Below are 17,411 nucleotides of genomic sequence, written 5' to 3'. Positions count from 1 at the left end.
TTCTTTTTGCATCTAAAATGGCATCCTCTCTTGTCGGTTCAGCAACTACTTGGCGAAGGAATCCATCAGCTATCACATCCAGGAAAATCTGAGCCCTATTATTATTATTAGCACTTGTCCTCCAGTCTATATCTGAGAAGTTAAAGTCTCCCAGGATCACAGAATTCCCATTAGTATTTACTTCGTTAAAAACATTAAAGAGGTCTCTATCCATATCCAAATTGGATCCCAGCAGCCTATAGCACACTCCGACCACTATCCCAGGGCAGGCTCTAGTAGCTATCTTCCCCAATGTGATTTTTGCCCTGACAGACTTTCAGTTATTACTTAGATGAAAGCAAGGTCCAGGAGAGCAAATGCTTCATATCCCATTTCCAATTCCCTGGCCTAGGGACTCCCAGTTGGACTATCTTTTAAACTATCAACAAATAAATGGACATGGTTAATCTGAGAGGTCAGATAAGAGGAAGAGTATTTTAATTTAAGTAATAAAATGTGACAGACTCTACAGGAGTGTTGATTCAGTCACACCTCAGATGCATTTCAAATGCACCTAAACAGGGCATTAATCAGATGTACTGAATCCTCTAAATAATATTATTTCAATTATAAAATAGACAATCTATTTAAGAAAATGTTTTAAATGTATTATGCAATATTCTATTTTACACAAGGTGTATTCTTTCAGCATTCTCTAATCTTTTCTTTCTTCTTTTAGGTTTCTTGGTAACTCTCCCCAACTTGCATGTTCCCTTTGCAGACACGGGTTCACTATGGCCAACCCCAAGCATTCTAAAATCACATCAGGCCTTAAAATCATGAGGATCATTCTCTCTGTGTTTTGTTTTTGGAGCCCAGGGGATATGCTGAAGGGTTGAGACAGCTAGAGGCTTGATTTCCCCCCTAGAGATGCTGAGCACTCACAACTTTAATTGAAGTCAGTGGGAGCTACAGTTGCTCAGAAGCTGTGAAAAACAGGCCCAAGATATCTCAAATTGTGTATTCAAAATGACTGGACCCTCTTGAAAATTGGTTCTGTAGCCACTTCCACAAAGGTTCTCTGCCCACTCAGGGCCTGCCATTCTCAGGCACTTGTACTAAACTTCTAAATCTCGCCTAACCCCCTTGGTTGGGTTAAAGGCCTCATCACACCTCTGCCAATCCCTGCGCACACCCACCCACAGGTGCATTAGTGGAGTGGGACTGGGGAGGGAGCGGCATTCCACACCCAGTCCTGCTCATGGGTACCAGCGAGCGGAAGAAACTGGTTGCATGGGCTGCAATCATTTCTCAGCCCTGTGTGTTTGCACCCAGGAAAGTGCAGCGCCCGCTTGGCCCGGGTCAGGGGTGGACTAGTGGAGGGAGCTGTGGCCAAGAGCGGAGGCACTGGCTGAGCTTGGTCCAGGGCGGTGCGCGAGCGGAGGGCACAGGGCATTGTGACCGTGAGCCGCACTCACTGAGCCCGGCCCAGGGGTGCGGAAGCGGAGGGCGCTGCGCGGTGGAAGCTGCGCTCACTTCTCAGCCCCTGCTCGTAGGTGCGCCGCTGCCCGCGCGGACGCGGCTCGCCCCCAGCGCCGGGCGCTGCTCCCGCCTGCGCGGGCCAAGGGCGCTGCGCGCACGGGCCGCCTCAGGGGCTCAGCCTGTCCCGGGTGCACTGAGCATTTTGCCCCCCCCCCCCCCCCCCCGCTCAGCCCGCCGGCCTTTGGAGCCCGAGTGCGCGCTGGCCGGCGGGGCGGGGCGGGGCTACCTCCCGGGGCAGTGGCGGGAGCAGCCCCGGGGCGCCTGTGGCGCCTGCCCCGCTGCCGGGCCGGGCTGAGGCGGCTGCCCCGGCTGGTTCCTGGGAGCGCGGGGCCGGGGCGGCTGTCGCTGGGGGGTCTCCCAGCCGGGCGCCGGCTCTCGGGCTCCCCGCGTGGCACCGCCGCCAGCCCCGCAGAGCTTCGCTCCCCGCCGGGAGGAGCCGGGGCAGCCGCCGCTCGCCCCGCGCCCCGGCACAGCCCGCTCCCCCCGCCCGCCCAGACCGAGGAGCCCTCCCCTCCCCGGGCGGAGGGAGAAGGGGCGGGCGGGAGGCGGGGAGGGGAGGGGGAGCCAGGCAGCCGGGCTCCGGCGGAGGGGGGAGGGGGTTGGGGGTTCCTCCGGGGCTCGGCACAGCCCGGCGCCGGGGTCTCTGCAACCCGGCGTGCGGGAGGCTGCCGGGGCCGGGGTGGGGGGTGGGGGACTGTCGCCTCCGCCTCTTCCTCAGCGAGCGGCTCTCGGGTCGCGGCGGCGGCGGCTGCTGCGGGGAGGGAGCCCGGAGCGGAGGGATGTGGGGCTTTGGGGGAGGCAGGATCTTCGGGATCTTCTCCGCTCCCGTCCTGGTGGCCGTGGTCTGCTGCGCCCAGAGGTAGGGGCTGCTCCGAGCCAGCGCGCCCGGCGGCCGGGTTAAAGGGCTGCGTTTCGGAAGGAAAACAAGCTGATCCCCTGTTTTCTGCTTCTCTCCCCTCGGCTTCCCCCCTGCTTGTCTCTCTGCGCTCCCCCTCCTCTGCTCTCCCCCTCTCCTATCCTATCCCCCATCCCTCCTCTGCTCTTCCCCTCTCGGATCCCTCCTCTTCTCTTCCCCTCTCCGATCCCCCATCCCTCTTCTGCTCTCCCCTCTCCGACCCCCCTATTCCTCCTCTCCTATCTCCCACTCTCTCTCCCCTATCCTACCCCCCTTTCTTTTTCTCTTTATCTTCTTTACCCCCATCGTTCGCCTCCCGACCCCGCTGCCCATCTATCCCACAGCGTGAACGATCCGGGGAACATGTCCTTCGTGAAAGAAACTGTGGATAAATTGTTGAAAGGCTACGACATTCGCCTCCGGCCGGATTTTGGAGGTGAGTTGCCCTGTTCAGACGGAGCTGCGGTGTCTGGCTCTTTCCCGTGTCTCTGTGTGTGAGTCTGTGTTCAGCTAGTCTCTGTGTGGACGGGAAGGTGTTTCCTGTTAGGGGCAAAACGTGTTGCCAGCACCTCTGTGGGTGAGAAGTGATGGGTAGGGGCTAATGGCTTCTCCTCCTCTCCAGGGCCTCCTGTGTGCGTGGGGATGAACATAGACATTGCCAGTATCGACATGGTTTCCGAAGTCAACATGGTGAGTCCCCAGCTGGTGTCTTCTGTATGCAAACGGCTTGGGGCTGGTGGTTGTGTTGTTGTGTTTGTTTTTCCTGGTTTTGCAGCTGTGTAGGGTGTGGTTGGTCCCCAGAGAGAAGGGACCGAAGTGTATTCGTTGGTGCTGTGGTAGGAGCTCCTAGCTCTGGCTGTTGGAGGGACCAATCCAGTGGACCAAGGCTCAATGAGTAGCTGAGCACTTGTAACCAGACGCTGCCCTTAAATCAATCCACCTGGCGGAAGCGTTTGCTAGCGCTTCTAGGACTCATTTAAGAGCTGGATGCTGCCGGGGGCATTTTTGTAGGCGGTAATATGTCACAGGTGAACGTTAGATACAGCAGGATCGAGCTGGAAACTTGATGTCCCTGGAAAACGTTATCTTTGCCGCTGGAACGTGCTTCATGTTGATTTGGGAAGCTATAACACGTTGGCCAGCAGCGTCTAACATGCCTCAAATGTGCCAAAGGGCAAGTCATTCTCTGATATAAGGGGTTGGTTTTGGTTCCTGGTAGCAGCTACAGTTGCGTACTGAACCACCTTGAAATGAATACAGCTCCACGCTAAGGAGCTGTCCTAGGTGCTGTAAGTGACTCTTTGTTCCCCAAACTCTTCTGTTGCTGACTGTGCTAAAAATGGTACCTGAAACAGGATTTTAAGCTGTCCAAATCATGCGCAGGTGAAATTATACATCTCGTGTTGTCTGTCCCTACTGCAGAGTGTTTACTGAATTGCTCAGATGGACTGAAAACAGTATGAAACAAAAATAGCATTTGTTTGCTGAAAATGTCAGTCCATAGCTGGTAAACCAACTGCATTTTACTTCCTGTAATTTCATTTAAATCTGTCTGTTAACATCATGATCAACTTTTTTTGTTAATGGGGCCTACGTCAGTCTCTTGCTTTAAAAGATGCATTTGATTTTAATTTTTTTACTTAATGTGAAAGCTTTAGAGGCTGCTGGAAGCAAAGGAAAATGCAGATTAGACACTGAATTGCAGATGAAAATATAAATGTAAAAGCCATGTTTATCAGGGTTATCAATTCTAGCTATAGTAAAGATAGTGTTGAAATATTTTGATTATATGCCAAAAATGCAACATTTATCAAAGGGCAACTTTTAAAATATTTCAAATGAAGTGACATCATATATCCAAGCATTTGGAAGATAGAAAACATTATTTAAATTTAAATCTGTCTCATAAATGTTAAATACCAATAGTAATTTTACTAGTTAACATAACATTAACCCTTTTCCTCATAAAAATTTTCCCTGCCACTATTAAACACACAGGTTTAGGTTGCTCAGTTGTGATTCAGGAGCAATCCATCTGACATTCAGGCAAAAAAGTAGTAAAAAATAGAGAAATCAAAGGAACAGTTGATCAAGTAACATATAAAAACTATTTTACAGTTGGAAGAAATAATAATGGAGTTTTTATATGCTTTACCTTTTTAAACCTTTAATTTTGTTGAACAGGAGGAAAAATAATAGTCTTTAACCAGATCTCAGGTGGTAAACCAGGATTAGAGAAAGTTATGAGTACTCACATGTTAGAGTGTTTGGTTTTTTGGAAAGCTTTCAAACCTCTCCCCAACTTCTGTTCTTTCTAGAAGAATCAACTCTGAAGAGCTAATGAAGAGCTAAACTGTGTCATGATACAAGTTATTCTTAAATATCTAAAACAGCACTATACTATAAGTACTGTATTTCAGCCTCTCAAACTATTTTTTTTGGGGGGGGAGTCTATCTGATTCATTAAAGCAAAAGAATGTGCAAAGTATTCCATGGTTCCTTTAAAAAGGCAGCATTGTCTAATAGATGATCATGGGACTAGAGGGCAGGAATCTTTGAGTCCTAATTCCAAATCTGACACTTACAGTACAGTCCTGAGCATGTCAATCATCCTCCCAATATCTCAGTTTCTCTCATCTACAAAATCAGGATAGCAATATTAACTGATTCCACAGGTCTTTTCATTACATTTATGGCATTTTTGGTTCCCCAAACTTTTGAAAGCTGAACCTCTCTCCCTTCCCCTTTTCAGGAAACTGAAATCAATCACTCACCCTCAGAAACCCAACCATGTGGTGTTGAAGGTTTACACATCTTGATTTATACATTTTCACACCTTCATGGGTAATCCTGTGTGCCTTTCCCTATCCCCTTGCACTTTGAGAAATGCCAGTGTGGATCTTCTTAGTATACTTCCTCTCTTTCATGCTTCTTACATGAACAATGTTATAGTTAATAATGTTCACATTTAAAGTGTAATTGGCATCTGAGTTTGCACCCATTGAGATGAGTGGGGCAGTTCATACCTCATAGCTATTATTTCAGGCTTTCTACAAACTCTAGTAGATGGCTCTGCATCAGTTACATGCCATATTTTCAAGGTTTTCTCCACAATAAGAACAGCTAGACGCTTGGTGTTTTTTAAAAAAAATAAAATGGAAGATGAATCTTGTGAGAATTATTGAGAGATCTGTCTGCACCTCTCTGGCTAGTCTGTTGGCTGCACTCCACGATTTGGAAACTCTGCATTATGGAGTAAATTAATATTTGTACAGCATTTTGTATATGTAAAATGCTACATAAAATATAAAGTATCATAGAGAGATAAAGAATGCAACGTGTATTTCTTTAGGCATGAAAGACTCTTGGTGCTAAATTCTGACTTAGTCTACGCAGCTGCACAGTGTTGTAAGGGACAATAGTTACCAATCACCCTCACCTTATGCCACTGCACAGGCTAATCAGAACTTGGGTTGCGGTAAAGCTACCTACTTCTACCCTTAATCCTCAAGACAGGTAATTGAAGGTGGGAGTGCTCACCCCTTCTGACACAGTAGCCTGCACAGGTGAGCTGGGATGATAAATATTTTTCTAATTTTCTGCTGGTCAGCAAGTTACTACCTACTCTCCCCTAGTCTCCAGAGGTCAGAGGAAACAGGTAAAGAATTGATTTCTATACTGTTTTGTTCATAGGACATGTGACAAAGCTCCAACCTAGCACTTATTCGATACTCATCCATGGTTAACAGGTGTTATTTATTCAGAACTCCATAATAAAATACTAACAGGCTAAGATTCTCATAACAGCAATACATAGTGATTCTAAAAATAATATTTTGCTACAAGCACGGTATTCATTTCTTTTTGAAAAAATTGGCGGAAAACTCTTCTAGATCTAGTTGGTGGATAATTTATTGCAACTTGAATTTTTGAAGGAAAAAAGACAACCAGAGTCTTCATTTACAGCTTGGTTCAAACAGTGGAGGTAGGTGTTTTTTCTTTACCTGTTTCAGGTGACTCTGGACTAGTTTGGAGTAGACCCTTAGCTATATTGAGAGGGTAGAGACAGAAAAGAGAGGTTATTTTGCTCACTAAATTATAATTTTTGAGTTAGTAATTTTCAAAAATATAGGAAACATTTAGTTTGAAGAACTGAGCCAATCTGTTGAACTTTCATGCTGGCTATCAAATTTTAATCTTTGACAAATACTGTTTCATTTAATTCCAGACAGCTACTACTAGTTTTAATGTTTAACCTCATTAACTATTAAAAAAATCTTTCAGGCATTACTCTTTATAAAATGTGATAACATTGACATGAATTTCTATAATTTAAACTTTTACTATCAGCTTTTTTATAGTTAGCCTGTTAAAATTCATCTGTACATTAAAGATAAAATAACCAGAGGATTTTCTGCATATAAATAAAAAATTACTACAGTGATATTATTATACTGCCGTGTAGGCAACAACTAATGGGTCTTTTGGTGATATGATGGGAACTCTTTGAAACTAAAATGATCGTTTGTATTGTTTTCTTTCCTGAATCTTCAGCAAACTGCAGATTCCAACATAAAAATCATCCTTTATAAATCTTTAGGTTTCAGAGTAGCAGCCATGTTAGTCTGTATCCGCAAAAAGAAAAGGAGTACTTGTGGCACCTTAGAGACTAACAAATTTATTTGAGCATAAGTTTTCGTGAGCTACAGCTCACTTCATCCAATGCTTCCGATGAAGTGAGCTGTAGCTCATGAAAGCTTATGCTCAAATAAATTTGTTAGTCTCTAAGGTGCCACAAGTACCCCTTTTCTTTTTATAAATCTTTAGTTACTGTAAATTACAAATACTAAGTTTTAATTAACTTTGTAACATATTGGGGTTTGGAACTTCTTTCAAGGGCAATTCTGCTGACAACTCTTAAAAATCCTTTAGTTCTATGTGACTTAACTGCCTGCTTTTTTAACATGGAAAATGGAGGGAAATGGCATTGGGTCCCCATTATTTCTGTCTCTTCTTCCTGAACTGAACTCCCTGCCTCTGACCCCCATCCTTACCACCACCTCTCTCATTTCAATAAAACTAAATCAAAATCAACATAATCCAGTAGGCATAGTTAGCTATACAGTCATTCTGCTGCTTATGAGACTACTGTACTCATGAAATTAGTCTTACATAAAATCAGACCATAAAACTTTGTTGTTTCCAAAAAGGATGTAATCTCTTCTATGTTAATGCTGTAATCATTATTTTTATATTTGTTTAATTGTAAAACTGAAAGTCAGCGAACAGACTTCACTGAATTTCTATTGACTTTCATAGAAGTTTTAAATTCTCCTGATAAACTACAGTTAGTTGCTATTGTAAGGTCATCTAACTTTATTATTTTCTAAGGAGAAGTATTGTCTACATTACATCCGGGGGTGGTGAATAAACAATGTTTTTTAAATGTACTACTACTGTTTCCTCATGCTATGTGTCATAATAAGCAGCTCCCTTGTAAATATTGTCTTTCTTTACAATTTAAAATTTATATCAGCCATTAAATTATTACTAGCTTAATGTGCATCTTGTAATAAGATTCACATTAAGTTGGAAAAATTGGGTTGGCTAGAGTAAATGATACAATTGGATAAATATTATTTAATATAAACAAAAATAAAGGTCTTTTAGCTAGAGAGAAAATCTATATGATTGGAATTCACAACTTTCTCACTAATTTAAAAGGTTAGTAGATTGCTATCAGCCAAGTGGCAACTGAAAAGTATGTATGTTGCAGCTATAAGGACAAAAGGAGTTAAAATATAGTTTTCCATTATTATGTCAATTATCTGAATTGTAGGGACCCAGGTATGGAACCCTTGCTCATGTTATTCAAAACTCACAGGAATAGTCTGATTGGTTTCAATGGAAAAATGTGTGTAAGTATTGCCAATGCGAGCCCAGTTATGTTCAGAAACATTCCTTAGATCTGATTCAACTCCCATTGAAATCAGTGGGAGTCTCTGCACTGACTTCAGTGGGTATTGGACTTTGGCCCCTTAGGATATGGGAAGGCAGTACTTCTGTGTGCTGGACCCTAAACTTCTCTCTCCTTCAGCTGGCAATCTTTGAAAATGCTAGCACTCTGACAGATAAATTGTCCGTAAAATGCTATAAATGGTGACGATTCATAAAGAGTTGCAAACTCTTTACACTTTGCAGTTTTTCCCAATCCTTAGATGATAGGAGTAGGGATATCCAGGAATGAGTGATATTTGTACTATGTAGATCCTTACTCATGATGGTGAGAACTTATTCGAATAAGTAGTTCCAGTGAAGTATATGTCTCTAATTATACAAGAACTCAGTAATTTGAGAAGAATAGCACAGCTGAGTCCAAGGAATTTTGGAAAATAGTAGCACCAAAGGATGAGATCAGTTAGTAAGACTACTCCTTTTCCCAACAAATATTATTTTGAATCAGGATTTGATTATCTAAAAAAATTAAATTTCAGCTGTGTCACATGTAATCCCTTAGTGTTTATATTAGTATAATAGAAGTGTGTTTTGGAGTGTTGGGGGGAGAAGGATTTAGTAATATTTGATAAACAGAAGGTGTTTTAGTCTATCCAGAACAAACCTTTTTTTATCCAAATATGACAGCTAGTCCAAAAAATATAGCTAGGAGAGGAATCAATTCAAAAGGAGAGTTCATTTAATATTTGTAAATGAATTTCACACTTCTGTATACTTACATAGATTGCAGGAAAAAAAACGTAAGTGTAAGCATGCATAGCTCATTATTATAAATGTGATTGAACCAATAATTTTAGCAAAATAATTTGTTCTCTCAGCAGTTAGGAACCAGTTACAGGTTGCTTTGTTAATGTAACCTGCAATACAAATTTATTATTGTGTGAAGGGGAAAAGGAAACTGAAACAGCTGTGCTGGGGGCTCTCCATTTATGTTGGGTAATTGACAGTTCCTTAGCAGTTAATGACTTTTTTTTCTTTATATTCATCTGAATGTTGACTTTTCATTAGTGTATGTGAAAAGTCTTTAGTGGAGTACTAAATTGTCTTTTTTATTGCATTATCACTTAATTCATTTACATTGTAAGAAAATAAATTGAAGATGCAAAAGAACGTAAGGCCTAGGATATGGGACTTTTTGCAGATATCATTATGAATTTAAACAAGTTACATGTAACACGTTTGGGATACAGCTAGCTCAGGTTCACTTCTGGCCTTTGCAATTCTAGCATTTTGTCTACTATTCCTCTAGCACCAGTGAAGCTCCAGTAGTGGAAACACTCTTGTGGGTCAGGCATAGGAGATTTTTACCACCGAGAGTAGAGAATTAGACTCAGGCTAGGGAGTTATGTTGCATGGGAATTGGGCGTGCACTTTCAACTCCCCTGTTTTTCTCCCCCACCTCCTCCACAGCAATGTAGTAACTCTTAGCTGAGGAGTCTTATTTATTTTTTAGGCTACCATTATGCCATGGATTCACCATTCCCTAGAAAGCCACATATATATTCCTTTATACCCTACAAATATAGAGTACATAAATAATATAACTGTGATGTTTATCTTAGGGCTCTGTATAGGTAGATGTTATCTTGTAGAAACTTATGAACACGAGTGGCTTTGCTGGTGTGAGTAGTCCCATTGATTGTAAGCTACTTGTATGGGAAAAGTGTATGCAGGACTTACAAAATAGATATTGGGCCTCATTCCGCTGTTGGAAGAGCCTGAGTGTTCAGGCACCAAAATCTGTGGATCATTCTTTTTCCATGCTGGTCTTGAGACATCTTCTGGACTCAAAGGATATCCATATTGGTTCTCACTTACTTCTACCCTGCCACCTGGCTTTCATATTGCCCCTTGACAGCATGGAGATGGCAGGATACAGAGTTTCACAGTATTAAAGGGATACTACGTCATTTACTGCACACTACTTAGATTAACTTGTTCCTTGGTGGAGAGAGAGATTCAGACCCATAGTCTTCCCCTGCTTTATCTCACTTATGGAGGCCTTCTAAGTGGTGGAGGGGAAGGGGAATCATACCATAGAGCTAACTTTCTCCTCTTCGTAACTCCCATGCTCCAAACCTGCAATCTTTCATTCCTCTCTTCTTTCAGAGTACCGATAGCTTGGAATGCAGTATAAATAGAGATGAATCAAAAACCAGGAGCTGGAGAAATCATAAGAGAGCAATGAGTTGCAGAGGAGAGGAGTAGTAGCTGAATCTGAATGGAAGCAGAAGGTGTCTGTCTTTGGGCACTAGGGGCTGTATGTGTGCATGCGATTTCAGAGGTCATGCATGGACATGCCAGAGAAGTGTGTGTGGGGGGTGGGGAGGTGGGAGATGGTGGGGGTGGGCATTTGTGGAAGTATGTGGGTAAATAAAGGACATGTGTTAGGGTCAGGAAATGAATTGTAAGGAAATACGTCAGTTACTGGTTCTATCCTCTTTTTCCAAAGAAATGGCATTCCTTGTACTTTGTCAAAAAACTGATTGGACCAGCCTGATACAGGATAGCTACTTAAAAATGCTGAGTATCTATCTTCAAGATTTTTATGAGCTCATTTAAAATGAAGAACAGGAAAAAAATCATCATAATAAAGGGATGGTCAATAAATTAGAAAATGCATTTGAGAGTTGATCAACTGACCTTTACAGTGGAACCTCATGTATTATTAACCTGACAATAAAGCTTTGAATCAAAAGTTAAAGTTGCCGGAGAACAGGCAGTGGAGCTGGCTATAAAACAAACACTTTAACATTTTTCCTGGCATACCCATTTGTGTGGTATTAGTATTTGCCTTTTGATTTGCATGCTGAAATTGGAAATCAAGAGATTACTCGATGCAACCTCCTTATCCATTAGCAAGATGTTTTCCTTATCTTTACATTAAAAAAAATCACTTTCAACCTCTAATGAGATCTCTTGCATTTAGTCTTCCTACATCAGTAACCTAGCCAAAACCCTGATGAGGATGTCCTTTTCCTTCCATTAGTCACATCTAAAAGGCTCATTTATAATCCTGCCTTGTTTTCTTCTAACTTCAACTTTAGATAAAAAAGTATGTCATTTTAATAATGTGCTTCATATAGTCTGCTTTGTCTTCCAAATGTTTTCACTGAAAAATTGTTGCTCTACTCAGGGAACCGTTTCTTTTAATTTGACCATTGATGCTAGCTGAGCAGAACTCTTTTAAGATAGAAAGTAGTTGTCTAAATGATTAACCATTTATAACTATCTCTCTCCAAAAGTTCCTGAATGGATTTTTTTTAATAGCTCAAGAAAGGGATTGAATCTCTTGTGTTCAATGAAGTGTACAGTTGTAATTTTACCCTCTGTTCCCTTTCTCCTATCCACCTTTACTGGCCTTTGAAGTAGGAGACCGGATTTCTCATTGTATTTATTCCTCTAGTCATTTTCCTCAAGTGGGCCTGTGACAGAGTCAGAGTAACCTAGGGCTGGCTCACCACTCTGTGCACTTTGTAAGTGTTCCTGCATGGGCCAAATTGGGAGATAATTGATTAAGACTGGGTGATTAACCAGTTAACAAGAGATTCAGCGCCTCAGCTGAGCTCTGTTAAATGGGAGACAGGGAGGGAAAGGAGGGCTGTCTCTCCCTAAGGTGTTAAAAGAGCCAATGGTACACACATGCAGCAAATGTTTGTAAAGGGAAAATGAGATGCAGTAAATGTGAGGAAGAGCGTGCCTAAGAAAATTATATAGAAAGGATGGCGATCAAGTGTAGTAACTGTGGTGGATATCACAATCCAACGTATTGAGGGTGTATTGCGGCAAGACAAGCTAAAGAGATACAAAAGACAAAATTGTTGAGATATCTTATGCAATAGCATTAAGAAGACTCTCAAAATATCAGGCAGAGAAGGAAGAGAAGATCAGCACAGGAAAAGGGGACTGCAGAACACAGGAAAGAATATGATAAGCACCAGAGACTGAATAGGTGATGATATACTGATAGTGAAAAAAGAAGGGTTTATTGCATTTATGATAGAAGTGATAAATTGCAGATAACAAACAGGGAAAAATCAGAAAAAATGAAAGTTATAGGAAGGGCAGCAGAAAAATACTTGTGTGTTATCAATCTGTCAATGGACTGTATTTATGTGATTTTTGAAAGAGGCTAATAGTGCAACATAACTAGCATGGGGATCACAATCTTTTGTTGGAATGTGTACAGTTTAATAGCAGATGGTGAAGAGCTAAAAGAAAATATCCTGGAAATGAAAACTAAACCAGATATCATATGTATCCTGGTTAAAAAGCTTGATTTTAAAATCCCAGGGTATATCGCCTCTAGTCAAGACCAAAAACTAGCAAGAGGAGGAGGCATTTGTACTTTCATTAGGGAAAGATTAAACTAAATAGCAGTAGAGAATGAAGAAGTAAGTCAGGAGTATAAAACTTCTGAGATCTCAGTGCAGAAGAGAAATATTCCTTTAAGGATTTATAATATCTATAAGTTGTGGGAAATTAGAAAACTCAGAATTACAAGAAATAATGAAGAATGGTAAAAGACCATATATTATATGTGGTGACTTAAATAGTCATAATAAAATTGTGGGGAAGTAAGACAACTAATAAAAATGGTGCAAGCTTAGAAAAGTTCATTCAAAAAAATCTAGTAGTTTTAAATGATGGAATCCCAACTAGATTTAATGCAGCAAATGGTAGTTTCTCTAGCATGGTCCTGGGAATTATAATGGGAGACATTGTATGTAGATACAGATGGGAAATATATAAAGAAGAAGGAATGGGGAGTGATCATTTCCCTATACTTATTACATTGCCCTGAAAAATAAAGTTGAAATGATTGATGATTACCTGTTCTGTTCATTCCCCCTGGGGCACCTGGCATTGGCCATTGTCAGAAGACAGGATACTGAGCTAGATGGACCTCCAGTCTGACCAAATATGGCCTTCTTATGAAAATTACCCACACGGAATTATAAGAAAACTAACTGGGATATGTACTGCTACAAAAAATGTATTGAATTTATGAATGATCCTTGTGTGAGTGATGACATAGGTAATTCCAATGACAATGTAATAAAGGGATTAATTGCATCAGCCACTATAGCCATATCTAAGATATTGAAGTATCTCAAAACTGAAAAATCATTTTCATGGTGGAATGAGGAGTGCAAAATAGCAGTTAAAGAAAGGAACAAAGTCTGTACAAAAGCAAAAAAATACAATAAATAATGAAGATCTAATGAAGTACAAAAGTAATAAGGCAATAACACAAAGAATTTAAAAAAAATCAAAGAAAGAGTTGGAGGAAGAACTGTGAGTGGATAAACAAAGATACAAAGACATCTGAAATATACAGGCAAATTAGAAGAATGACGGGAATTCAGACCAAGAGTAATCACATCCAAGGTCTAAAAGGGACTGACAAAATAGTTAGAAGTTCTGATAATGACAGAACAGAAGTTTTAGCAGAAACTTTCTGATTGATGAGTTATGGTGAAACTCAAGGTGCAGTTTTCCACCAGAATAAAATATCTGATGTGAAATTACTTTGGAAAGGTCATATAGACTATGGCAAAGGTAATGTACGGGAAGGATTAACCTGCACAAAAATCTTGCTGGGACTGCTGGCGGGGGGCAGGAGATAAGAATACATTGCAGATGGTATACAAAACCTTAATCAGATTAGTTATTGGCTATGGCTGCAAGATTTTGGGACAGCATCATAAAACATTAGATTTCATACAAGCCCAGGCACTATGAAATGTGTGTGTGTGATATATATTACACCACCTATATGCACTACAGCGAACTTCTCGTGAAGTGCCAGTTACATTATGAATTAAACTACTGGACCTAACTTTATGGGCCCAAGGTAATGGAAATTGGGATGTTGAAAGTACTAGACAAATATATGAGGACTCTTGGGAATTTGATAAGCAAACTATATAGCACATGATGTTAGCACTCTACATCCCATTTGAGTTAAAGTGTGGATGCAGAAGTTGAAAGACTAGGAAGAGCTAAACAAAGCCAAAACTTTGCTGTGGAAATTTAGTGATGGATGGAAAGTCTCATAGAATCATAAAACTGGAAGGGACTTCGAGAGATCATCTAGTCCAGTCGCCTGCACTTAAGGCAGGGCTAAGTATTATCGAGACCATCCCTGACAGGTGTTTGTCCAACCTGCTCTTAAAAATCCCCAATGATGGAGATTCCACCACCTCCCTAGGCAGTTTATTCTAGTGCTTAACCACTCTGACAGGAAGCTTTTCCTAATTTCCAACCTAAACCTCCCTTGCTGCAATTTGTCCAATTTACCGTGTCCAACTGTGGATTTAGATTTATTTTATAAACTGAAGTGTAAAAAGAGACAGTTGGTATTAAAAGTTAAGTATATAGATGAAAAATTGAGACAGTTTTGTCAAATATATACAGTTGAGTGAAAAAAATAATCAGGAAGAACAGGGGCAGCATATTATATACCAAAACTTAGAATTAGTACATCCAACATAATGTGATTTTGTAGCTGTCATGACAGCCAAACTAGTAGCATAATGCTAGCATTAAATGGGATTTTGGTTGTATGTTCAACAGTGGAGGTCATTTTTTTTTTTTGGACTCAGTCTCACCTTTTATGGCAATGAAAAAGGGTATCTCTGTATTTGGAAGTGATTTAATCAATGAAATTATATTTCTAATAGTACAGATGGAGATACATGTTGCATTAGCTTGGATCTCAGTACATATTGGGATAATGGAATGAAATGGTAAACAAAGCAGCTAAAAATGCGTTAAGAAAAGAAGGGATTGACACATAAATTCACCCTTGAGTAAACAGGAATTTAAAAGCCTAGTACAGAAAGCTAAAAGAGGAAAGGCAAAAACTTTGGATTAATGAAAAAAAGAGGAAAATATTTTTTTTTTTAAAATTGTGCCCTAGAGTTGAGGGATAGTAACATACTTCAGGGCCTAAAAAGGAAATAAAGGAAGTGATTTTGTTTAGAGTACTAACTGGCCACTATGGCTTAAACAAAAATCTTTTTTAGAATAAATAGACACAAAGGTGGACTGTGCACTCTGTAAAGTGTAAGAAACAATTGATTATCTTTTATTGGTATGTAAGGACTTTTATAAAGAAAGGGAAAAGCTTTCTGAGGAATTCAAATGTCTTAGGGTAACAACAGTTTCAGGGAAATCAGGTGTTATTAGAAATGTTCGATTATATGAAAGACACAGGACAGAGCAAGACAATATAAACTGTTAAGTATTTAGGAGTCATAGTTGGTGGCAACTATAGACTTTTCACTCAAATCTGCTTCACTACTAAAAAACAAAACGAAAGAAAAGAAAGAAAGAAATGGATTGGAAGGAAGGGCAAAAGAAGCTCAGGATCTCAGAGAGATGAGACATCTCACCTCCCCCGTGCCTAAGTTGCAAGATGAAGCTTGAGAAAAGCTATGGAGCTGGGACATGAAACTGCAAAATATGGTGTAAATAAAATACACTGTTGTGAACCTATGTAAGAGTGGGTGAGGACTGCTTGCAAAGAGAAATCCAGGATGAGGGAGTGTGCCCTGTGACAGGGCCATCTAAAAGAAATAAATTAATTAAATTTACTCTTCTGATGGTAGTTGTGGAGAAGACAGAAAAAAGCATTGATGACTTAAACTAAGCAGAAATGCAGGCTTCTGTTTATGGACACCAAATTAGCTTGTTATTCTGAGATCTACAACTTTTTCATGCATAAAATGTTAATAGGAAAGTCCTAATTTTTTTTTTTGCAAGACTGTATTAATGGAAACTACTAGTTGATCACAGAGAGAATTTAAAAAGCATCTTCTGTATTGTATTGTGTCATTGAATTCCATGTGTCTGAACAAGCAGTGTTGGGTTCCTATGACCTCCTTTGCAATAATATAACCAAAGAGGACCTGAAATAAAATGATATGGTAAATAATATAGTTAACGGACAATCACATCTGGGGAATTAATTAAAACATAGCAATAATACAGTAACAGTGTTGAAAATTTAGAAGATGGATATAGCTAATTGCTTCTAGAGAACATAAAATGAAATTGTTTATCTTTCAAAGATGAGTGAAATCTTTATACATAATGAAATAATAGGTGTGAACAATGGATGAGATGTGATGCTGATGAAGGCAATCAAAGGAGAAATGTGTCTGGGTTACTTTCAGTCTGACATTGAATTGCATCTATCATTACTATATTTTGTCCTAGCCACTCTAAGCTGTGTGTGCGCACAGAGATCCTAAACCCTACGCACACGGTGAAACACTGCATGCACAACAATTTGCACAGAAGAAATTTTTTGTGCACACAGCCTGTCAAAAATTTGCACAGAAGAAATTTTTTGCACACATGGCCTGTCAAAAATTAGAGGGAACATTGGTCCTAGCTTCTGCTAAGATTTGCTCTGGTATCCCTTTCTGTCTATTGTTCACTACGCTCCTTTTCTTGCGAAGAGAACTTTGCTTTTCATCACTTCTTGCAACTTGACCAACCCATTGCCACTTGGTCTTCTTTTCATCATCTTCAAGATGTTCTTCCCTATGGTTGGCTTCCATGGCTCAGTGCTCAGCCTTTGGCTTCTATTAATTATCTATGTCTCCTTTTCATATCAATGTCTCATGGCTGTCATGACTAACTTGCTAATTTTTCATAAAGCAAAAAGTACTTATTTTTTAATAATTGTGTCAAGCTGCATCTTTTTTGATTTATTTATTGAGCCTTGTAAAAAAGCACCTTGGTGGTTAAATCCCAGGCACTTGTACAAATATTAAAAATTACAATCAAGGATAAATATTGTTGGGGATTGGTCCTGCTTTGAGCAGGGGGTTGGACTAGATGACCTCCTGAGGTCCCTTCCAACCCTGATATTCTAGGATTCTATGACAAATAGGCTTTACCACCCAGAACCACGTTACATTTAGAACACTTGGGATGCTTGCACAATATATATATATATATATAT

At 40.4% G+C, this 17,411-nt stretch overlaps 1 protein-coding gene across 1 annotated transcript in view; it reads left to right on the top strand.

Annotated features, from left to right (window-relative positions):
• Nucleotides 1-2,295: 2,295 nt before the first annotated feature.
• Nucleotides 2,296-17,411, top strand: part of GABRB3 (gamma-aminobutyric acid type A receptor subunit beta3) — a 161,248-nt gene continuing 146,132 nt past the window's right edge. Inside the window, exons 1-3 of the mRNA XM_073327683.2 lie at nt 2,296-2,380; nt 2,761-2,852; nt 3,039-3,106. Of these exons, the coding sequence (XP_073183784.1) occupies nt 2,301-2,380; nt 2,761-2,852; nt 3,039-3,106 (240 nt within the window). The 5' untranslated portion in view covers nt 2,296-2,300. The remainder of the gene's footprint in view (nt 2,381-2,760; nt 2,853-3,038; nt 3,107-17,411) is intronic.

Source organism: Lepidochelys kempii, chromosome 1 (assembly GCF_965140285.1).
Source record: "Lepidochelys kempii isolate rLepKem1 chromosome 1, rLepKem1.hap1, whole genome shotgun sequence".
Lineage (NCBI taxonomy): Eukaryota > Metazoa > Chordata > Testudines > Cheloniidae > Lepidochelys > Lepidochelys kempii.
Note: the sequence above shows the minus strand (reverse complement) of the source record. Positions and strands in the feature narration are given on the sequence as shown.